The sequence below is a fragment of the Tachysurus vachellii genome, chromosome 15 (assembly GCF_030014155.1).
Source record: "Tachysurus vachellii isolate PV-2020 chromosome 15, HZAU_Pvac_v1, whole genome shotgun sequence".
Taxonomy (NCBI): Eukaryota; Metazoa; Chordata; class Actinopteri; order Siluriformes; family Bagridae; genus Tachysurus; species Tachysurus vachellii.
The window spans coordinates 20,530,609-20,540,608 of NC_083474.1; the positions used below are offsets into that span (position 1 = coordinate 20,530,609).

The 10,000-nt window shown below is 43.2% G+C and overlaps 1 protein-coding gene across 1 annotated transcript in view; it reads left to right on the forward strand.

Annotated features, from left to right (window-relative positions):
• nlk2 (nemo-like kinase, type 2) overlaps positions 1-10,000 on the forward strand; it is an 83,045-nt gene that overhangs the window by 65,276 nt on the left and 7,769 nt on the right. The window contains exons 8-9 of the mRNA XM_060887806.1: positions 7,568-7,654; positions 9,349-9,547. Coding sequence (XP_060743789.1) covers positions 7,568-7,654; positions 9,349-9,547 — 286 coding nt within the window. The remainder of the gene's footprint in view (positions 1-7,567; positions 7,655-9,348; positions 9,548-10,000) is intronic.

The following is a 10,000-nucleotide window of genomic DNA, read 5'->3' on the forward strand; positions in this document are numbered from 1 at the left end:
TTGGAGTCTGGATCCTCTCGGGGTTTCTGGCTCTTTATGGATCCGAATCAACATCGAGATTTCTTTAAAGCTGCTTTGTGACAATGTCTGTTGTGTTTCATCCGAATAAAACAGAAGAAGGAAACGAAGAAAATTCTAAGAACGAAAGAAAACAAAAGATGATGAAGAGGAAAGAAGAAAACAAACAAGGGCAAAAAAAAAAAAAAAACAAAAAAACTAAGAAGATGAAGAGGAAGAAAAAAAGATTTAAAAAAAAAAAGAAGAATTATTGATCTGAAATGAGAGGAGGATAGGAAGAGAAAGAGAAGTGAGGAAATGACAAGAAGGACTGGAACATCTCAGTCCACTGGGACCTTGTTACTAGGTATTAATTTTGCAGCGCTTTTAGGATCAGTCGAGGAGGGGGGTGTGAAAGAGAGAGAAAGAGAGAGCGAGAGAGAAAAAGAGAAAGAGAGAGAGAGAGTGAGGTCTTTTTAGCTTTCTAGCCTCTCATGAACTGCTGTACAGAGAAATGAGAGCAGGGTTGAATCGTGTGGTTTGTGAATTCCCAAATCTACCTTATCAGCTGCACCACCTGGTTTTTGTGTGTGGAGGAGCTGCTCGTTATCCAGAGACAGATGTACACGTGTTGTTTTTCTAAGAGGCGACGGCAGCGTGATCAGGTTTCCATCCACACACACACACACACACACAGCATCCCTCGTCCATAGCAGAGGGTGGTCTGATGATGGTCAGAAGGTGGACTGGATTATCTGACTCCACTGGGGTACAGAAAGCGGGGGAGTGTTGGGTGTCCTGGTGCAGATGTGGCCTCCCAGGTGGACCCGCCGTGTGTGGCCTCGTCTTTTCATGTTTTTCACAGCTATAAGGCACAGATGGCTGCCTGACCTTTTCCTAAACCCACAGCGGTGCGTCGGTGTAACTAGCCACGTTTGCATGGTGCAGTATGGTCACACTTTTCATTCAGGACCTACAGAAGAATTCCCTCTGTACTGGAAATTAGACAGTCGGCGGAAAACCGAACGTCTGTTAGTTCTGCTTTTAGGTAATATATTATTCTTTGAATGCAGCTTTATTTCTACACGATTACCTTCAGATTTTAGAGTCTGTAAACACACTTAAATGTTCACAAGAGCCAGATATGACATGGAAATGATTCCAGGTCTATATTTAATTACTTCACTTTTATTTCTAAAGGCCTAGAAAATAGTTTCCTCCTGTTTATATTGTGTCCATGAGGGGCACGGTGGCTTAGTGGTTAGCACGTTCGCCTCACAGGGTTGGGGGTTCGATTCCCGCCTCCACCTTGTGTGTGGAGTTTGCATCTTCTCCCCGTGCCTCGGGGGTTTCCTCCGGGTACTCCGGTTTCCTCCCCCGGTCCAAAGACATGCATGGTAGGTTGATTGGCATCTCTGGAAAATTGTCCCTAGTGTGTGATTGTGTGAGTGAATGAGTGTGTGTGTGTGTGCCCTGCGATGGGTTGGCACTCCGTCCAGGGTGTATCCTGCCTTGATGCCCGATGACGCCTGAGATATGCACAGGCGAAGATGAATGAATGAATGATATATTGTGTCCATGTTGACGATCAAACGTCTTTGTCACGTCTCACTGCACAGTGGTGTTAATATGAAGCTCATATGTAAGTAGACACTCAGGACTTTGTAGGTTTTTTCTTTTAATAAATATTTTTTTATATCTGGCCTGATGGAAAAAAAAAAAACTTCTCATAGATGTTTGTATCTTCAGAATAAATGTTGATATCAAACCCATTTCTGCTCTCTGAGATGCTCCAAGTTCTTGTTCATCTAAAAAGCAGCTCAGATTTCTCTTCAGCACTAAAATTCAGTGTAAGATTCTCAACAGAGGGACAAACACATGTCTAAAACACACCGAAAGAACAACAGTGTGTCCTGACTCGCTTTAGACACAACATACATGTTGTCTTTAATTATTATGTTATTACAGGAAACGGATCTCTGTAGGAATAAGAGACAGATGGAATTTAATTAAAAAATTCCAGGCATACTACACACACTGACTGTCGGGTTAGGGGCGTGGCTTCAGGAGCTGGTCACATGACCACATGTAGAAATATCGTGTCAGTTCTTTTTATTTTTTCTGCTTTCAGCCGATATATATAAATCAAAGAAGATAAATAGTAGATGTATATCTCTGTGGTAAGGTGTTGGAAGGTCATTGGTTTGAATCCCAGGGCCACTACTGGGCCCCTGAGCAAGGTCCTTAACCCTAAAATGCTCAGGTGTATAAACAGAAATAAAAAAAAGTCACTCTGGATAAGAGTGTCTGCTAAATGCTGTAAATGTAAGCTTCCCCAAACGTGTCTGATTCAGATGGGACAGTTGTTTAGTATGGGGGCAGCAGCAGGACATTCAGGACCGTCACCGAACTGAAGGCTGTACGTTACTGTAATTACATTACAGCACAGTGAAACTCTTTCTTCACATATACCACTGTTGGAGGTTGGGGATCAGAGCGCAGGGTCAGATATGATACAGCACCATTGGAGCAGAGAGGGTTAAGGGCCTTGATCAAATGCCCAACAGTAGCAGCTTGAACCCTGATCCTCTGATCAACAACCCAGAGCTTTAATCACATCATCCACCACTGCCCTGACCATATGGGTGATAACATCTGTAACATAACATCTGTAACAATACAGTACCAAGCCAAGGTGTACGTGACCATGATTACCATTTAAAGCCATCCGGCTAGACGGCATTATGACCCTGCCATCCGGGAGACGCTGAGCTCTTGTGCTGAATTTACATTTAAAGCAAAACCCCTTTTAAAGAACAAAGAGGAAAAACATAAACGTATGAAATGTTTCAGCAGGATTTGTCCTACGTTGTTCTTGACACCGATAAACCCGTCACTGCCGCATACGCTGGAGCTTCGTCATTAAGGTGTAGTATAAAGCTACACACACTGATATTCAGATGAATGTTACATATTTTTTACAGTTAAATGGAAACTTAAGGAATCTGACCTGTCTGTGTGGGTGTGTCTGTCTGTGTGGGTGTGTCTGTCTGTGTGGGTGTGTCTGTCTGTGTGGGTGTGTCTGTCTGTGTGGGTGTGTCTGTCTGTGTGGGTGTGTCTGTCTGTGTGTGGGTGTGTCTGTGTGTGGGTGTGTCTGTCTGTGGGTGTGTGTGGGTGTGTCTGTCTGTGTGTGGGTGTGTCTGTCTGTGTGTGGGTGTGTCTGTCTGTGTGTGGGTGTGTCTGTCTGTGTGTGGGTGTGTCTGTCTGTGTGGGTGTGTCTGTCTGTGTGTGGGTGTGTCTGTCTGTGTGTGGGTGTGTCTGTCTGTGTGTGGGTGTGTCTGTCTGTGTGTGGGTGTGTCTGTCTGTGTGTGGGTGTGTCTGTCTGTGTGTGGGTGTGTCTGTCTGTGTGTGGGTGTGTCTGTCTGTGTGTGGGTGTCTGTGTGTGGGTGTGTCTGTCTGTGTGGGGGTGTGTCTGTCTGTGTGGGGGTGTGTCTGTCTGTGTGGGGGTGTGTCTGTCTGTGTGTGGGTGTGTCTGTCTGTCTGTGTGTCTGTGTCTGTCTGTGTGTCTGTGTCTGTCTGTGGGTGTCTGTGGGTGTGTCTGTGTGTGTGGGTGTCTGTGGGTGCGTGTGGGTGTCTGTGGGTGTCTGTGTGTGTCTGTTTGTGGGTGTCTGTCTGTGTGTGTCTGTCTGTGTGTGTGTGTGTGTTGCTGCTAAATCTCAGTATGAAACTGTAGGCTGCAAAAAATGCCTGTATATCCCTTGCTCTATCTCTATCAGATTTCCGTTACACCACCGTACACACACTCAGACGCTGAGCTCAGCCTGTTTAACTGAACTCACTTCACACTTTGGCATCTCTGTTGTTTCTGATGTCTCATACACACACACACACACACACACGGACGAGGATAGTGGGCTTAAGATGCCGCTGGCCGATTCTCATTTCCTCTCTGAGTGCAGTGTATCGATGTAACCGGATAAACGACTCAAGAACGAACATATAATGTGCTGTGAACAGATACCTATAAACCCGTGGGGTCTCGACAAAATAGTCGCACAAGCTTTAGGTGTTTTCTTTCATGTATGTGGGCTTGAGCGAAACCTTCAGGACGAACCGAGACTATTTACTTCCATTAACAAACATGACGGCACCGCGGGATGCAGTTTGTTCATTTGACTTTAGTTTACAAGCAGCACCAGCTAACTCCATTAGACAGGTAGCATCGAGTCGCACACACACGTCTCGGTCAGAGCCGTGCTGAGAGCTGCAGAGATTATCCTCATCTCCAGGATGTTTTCTAAGAAAGGGGCCATAAGCAAGAAAGTATGAGACAAGCATTTAAACCGTCCACTCGGTATTTCACACATCCAGAGATATTTGTCGCATTAAACTGATCGTGTCACGGTTACACTCTGTGTATTTGTTCCAGGTTCCTCTACAGTGTCGCTCTGGTTTCAGACTCGAACCATTTTACATTTACAGCATTTGGCAGGGGGGGCACGGTGGCTTAGTGGTTAGCACGTTCGCCTCACACCTCCAGGGTTGGGGGTTCGATTCCCGCCTCCGCCTTGTGTGTGTGGAGTTTGCATGTTCTCCCCGTGCCTCGGGGGTTTCCTCCGGGTACTCCGGTTTCCTCCCCCAGTCCAAAGACATGCATGGTAGGTTGATTGGCATCTCTGGAAAATTGTCCGTAGTGTGTGATTGCGTGAGTAAATGAGAGTGTGTGTGTGTGCCCTGCGATGGGTTGGCACTCCGTCCAGGGTGTATCCTGCCTTGATGCCCGATGAGGCCTGAGATAGGCACAGGCTCCCCGTGACCCGAGGTAGTTCGGATAAGCGGTAGAAAATGAGTGAGTGAGTGAGCATTTGGCAGACGCCCTTATCCAGAGCGACGTACATACTGTAAGTACTTAAGTCTCTAACATTGGATACATTAATGCTGGCTCACTACGTTACATACTTAAGATACCAAAAATACAGTCATTTATTACTCTGTGACAATAATTTACTCATTTATTCATCGTTACATTTACATCATTTAGCAGATGCCCTTATCCAGAGCGACTTACATTTTTCTTTAATCGAATTTTTATGCAACTGAGCAATTGAGGGTTAAGGGCCTTGCTCAGGGGCCCAGCAGTGGCAGCTTAGTGGACGTAGGAATCGAACTCACAACCTTCCGATTGGTAGCCCAACACCTTAACCACTAGGCTACCACATCCCGGTGTGTTTGCGTTCATCACCACAAACCTGCACCGAGAACACAACCGTATTTACTTTACTTTATCAAGACTTACCATATTACTTACTTTACTAAAGCTAACTCTATACGATTGTGAGGAAGTTGTTGTGGTAGGAAAGAGAATCGTGGATTTACACCACCCATAAATATATTCTTGTTTGCCGTAAGCCGACCAACCCTGTCAATTTAGGACCAACTCGATTTTTTATTTATTTTTTTTGCTTTAAGTCCGACCGACTTGCCGGTTGTAAATTTGCGTTAAGACTGACCAATTTTTTTTATTTTTACTCTTCAAACAACTAAAACAAAAGCAATAAAATAATATTCATTATATTTTAGTAAGTATTGTAAATATATAAATTTCCCAGGCCTACATACAAACGAAGGCTACGTTCTTTCTTTTAAATACAAACCCGTGATGTCATCTACTGTATGTTTACACTATTGGTTACCGGATGTCACACTACGGTCTGTGCGTTCGCTTCGTCTCGTCCTCTCATTCGCTGTCAGAGTCGACGGTTCGCGCTTGGTAACGATGGCTGCGGCTGCAGTAAACAAAATGTTCGCGGTCACCGTACAAACAAATTTGTTTGTGGTCTATATAGCCTGCGTCAAAATGAGGTTTGCACTGATGAGCTCGAAGGCACGGGTTGAAGACCCAGTCAGTGACGTCACGATATGCTAATTTGTTTAAATTCATACCTACGTAATCACCGTCACCAAAATTGTACTTTTTTTTTTTTTTTTACATTGAAAAAAATATAGACCAACCTACCTTTTTTGCCTCACACCTCCAGGGTTGGGGGTTCGATTCCCGCCTCCACCTTGTGTGTGTGGAGTTTGCATGTTCTCCCCGTGCCTCGGGGGTTTCCTCCGGGTACTCCGGTTTCCTCCCCCGGTCCAAAGACATGCATGGTAGGTTGATTGGCATCTCTGGAAAATTGTCCGTAGTGTGTGATTGCGTGAGTGAATGAGAGTGTGTGTGTGTGTGCCCTGCGATGGGTTGGCACTCCGTCCAGGGTGTATCCTGCCTTGATGCCCGATGACGCCTGAGATAGGCACAGGCTCCCCGTGACCCGAGGTAGTTCGGATAAGCGGTAGAAGATGAATGAATGAATGAATGAATGTTACTGCCTTATGGGAAACACCAGCATACCACAGACAGACAAAGCTGTGATCGAGAGTTAGATCATTTTAATCACATGCACAAAGGAGCGTTTAAGGTTCGGCTGCTTAAACAGGGAGTAATTCTACATCGAGGATCACTTTGTTGTAGTCGAGTGAGTGGATGATGAGATGGATGACTCCGTCTCTGAGGGTGGAATGTGTCGGAGTGGAGCGGAGCTGACGGCATGCGTCGGCTTTCCTGACTCATCGTTACTTTAATTGAGCTTTTTTTCCATCACGAGGTGTTGAGAGCCCCTCAGCCTCCTCTTCAGCTGTCTAAAGCCGTGCCTCAGGTTAATCTCCATCTAATGCCGGTGTGCACCGTCACGCCACCGCATGCAAACATTCGCCTGACCTGTTGCCATGTTGCGCACAAATAAACGGTTCGTTCGCTATTTTAATACTTTCCATTACGTCTAGGGTCCCGAAGGTGTCCTCTTGGTCTAGAACACCCTTCCTTCTCCTTTCTCTCCACTTCGACAGAATTCTCCCAGTGAGCGTGAATCACCATCCAGCCAGCGCTCGCGTCTGTTCTCTAAACTCCCAACAAAAAAAAAAATCTAATCAGAGAAAACAAACGATTACCACTGGGCTTTTTCAATCAGTGCTGCTGGCGAGCAGGCGCAGGGGTAGTCGGGTGGGCGGAGGAGATAATTAGACAGGGTTAAAAATAACACTGCTTATTGTTTGTGCTGTCCCACATCCTCCACAGCTATCAGCACACACATCGCTGACTGTTAGGACGAACCAGACAGCCCGGTGCCGGTGCATCGCTTATAGCCGGCTGAAGAAGTTCCTTGAACCGAACACTCGCTCTGTGTTTTGTTGTAAATAATATTTCGCAGCTGATGGAGCATCTTTAGTGAGAACGGGAGGCTTGTAATTGGTAACAATTATGACGGCCTGAATTCGCAGCACGCTGTGCAGCAATGCGCCTAGTAATTGTTGGGAAAAGCTGCGTTGATGCGTGTTTATTAGGTTTAACAGAATATAATGCTCACAGATTGTGATGGTGTCATAAAGACAGCTGTTAGAGGTTATTAACCCTGTGTTAACCTTTTAGCAGCCTGCTATTATCACTGTGAGACATCCAGCTTTGTTTGGTCCTGAGCTTTCACTAAAGCATTTTGTTAACTTGAGTCTTCTTTTCCTGTTTCCACAGCCCTCACTTCCTGTCCTTTACACCCTGTCCAGTCAGGCGACCCATGAGGCAGTTCATCTGCTCTGCAGGATGCTGGTCTTCGACCCGGTGAGTTTTACAGTAAAGTCTTATTATGCAAGGCTCTATCTATCTATCTATCTATCTATCTATCTCTCTCTCTCTCTCTCTCTCTCTCTCTCTCTCTCTCTCTCTCTCTCTCTCTCTCTCTCTCTATCTATCTGTCTATCTGTCTGTCTGTCTGTCTGTCTCCCTCTCTATCTATCTGTCTGTCTGTCTCTCTCTATCTATCTGTCTGTCTCTCTCTCTCTCTCTCTCTCTCTCTCTCTCTCTCTCTCTCTCTCTCTCTCTCTCTCTCTCTCTCTCTCTATCTCTATCTATCTGTCTGTCTCTATCTCTATCTCTCTATATCTATCTATCTATCTCTCTCTCCATCTCTTTCTATCGATCTATCGATCTATCTCTCTCTCTCTCTCTCTCTCTATCTATCTATCTCTCTCTCTTTCTCTCTCTCTGTCTCTCTCACTCTCTCTCTATCTCTCTCTATCTATCTCTATCTATCTCTCTCTCTATCTCACACTCTCTCTCTCTCTCTCTATCTATCTATCTATCTATCTATCTATCTATCTATCTCTCTCTCTCACTCAAATTATCCTTTAATGTAAATATTTACAATTAAAATAAATTATTAAATTAAAATAATTTCACATTTTATTAAAATATTTTTTAATTGATAGAAATCAAATAAAAATCACTGTCGATTTTTGTAGGTTGTTTGCTGGTATTTTATTCCATTAGACTTTTTTTACTATTCATATTTATGCATTTAGCTGATACATTTTTATTCATCTTCTACCGCTTATCCGATACCTCGGGTCACGGGGAGCCTGTGCCTAGATACATTTTTATTTTTCACTAAATTTACATTTCATTATTTATTTTAAGTTGATTTAGAGTTTGTTTCAGTGTGAAGAGGTTTTCAGTTCTTTAACTCTGACTCGTTGAGAATAGGAATAAAGATTCTTTCTTTCTTTCTTTCTTTCTTTCTTTCTCTTTCTTTCTTTTTTTTTTTTTTTTTACATTAATATTTTGAAAAAAAACTTTTTATATCTATCTATCTTTCTTTCGTTCTTTCTTTCTTTCTAATTGGATTGGCTCAGTACGGTGACTGTGTACTCATCATGCCCCTGTGTGGTCCTTCAGTTGTTCATTTTCTAATCCAAAGCTCAGAAGACAAACCTTGTTCCTTACAAACTAATTTAATGAAATGATGAACGTGTATTTTCACACAAGTGCTTTTGGAGAGTTTAGAAAAACAGATGTTTTGCTTAAATATTTAAACCCTGGGGAAATTTCCAGGTTTTTTTTTTTGTTACAGCCTTAAATTGAAATTTCCATCACTGATATTTTTCATATTGATTTCCACGACGTGTCTAACAACATATTTGTTCTTGTATAAAACACTTTTAACACAAAGCTCGCACAGACGTTGTAGGATCCGTCTTCTGGATACGTCTCGCATCTGGATCCTGATATTCCTGTTAGATCTTCAGCAGAATTTATGACAGAACTTCGTGGTAAATTCTGCTGAAGATCTAAGACGGTGTACATTTTGGTTATTTGTTTAGACTCCTTGTCTTGTTGAAAGGTTGAACATCTCCAGAGCGTGATACTACCACCACCATGCTTCACAGTGCTGATGATCTTCTCACACTATTGGTGTGTTCACACTAGAGAACCTTTACTTGAGCTCTATCCATGTGTAAAAGTGTTTGTCTCTCCAGTCTAAGAGGATCTCAGCTAAAGATGCTCTGGCTCACCCGTACCTGGATGAAGGACGTCTGCGCTACCACACCTGTATGTGTAAATGCTGCTACACCACGTCGTCTGGCCGAGTTTACACCAGCGACTTCGAGCCCGTCACCAACCCCAAGTTCGACGATGGCTTCGAGAAAAATCTAACATCAGTGCGGCAGGTCAAAGGTACGGAGGTCTTTTTCATCTCGTTTTCCAGCTTCTTCTCTTTTTAGCTGTCTTTCTATCCTTCATTTACCTCTTTTTGTATCATTTGTTTCGGTTTGTTTATTTTATTTTTTCTGTTTATTTCATTATTTTTTTCTCTTTCTTTCTTTCTTTTTCCACTTTCTTTCTTTTTTCCACTTTCTTTCTTTCTTTTTTGTTTCTTTCTTTCCATTTTCTTTCTTTCTTTTTTGTTTCTTTCTTTCCATTTTCTTTCTTTCTTTCTTTCTTTCTTTCTTTCTTTCTTTCTTTTCCACTGTCTTTCTTTCTTTCTTTCTTTCTTTCTTTCTTTCTTTCTTTCTTTCCACTGTCTTTCTTTCTTTCTTTCTTTCTTTCCACTGCCTGCCTTTCTTTCTTTCTTTCTTTCTTTCTTTCTTTCTTTCTTTCTTTCTTTCTTTCTTTCTTTCTTTTCTTTCT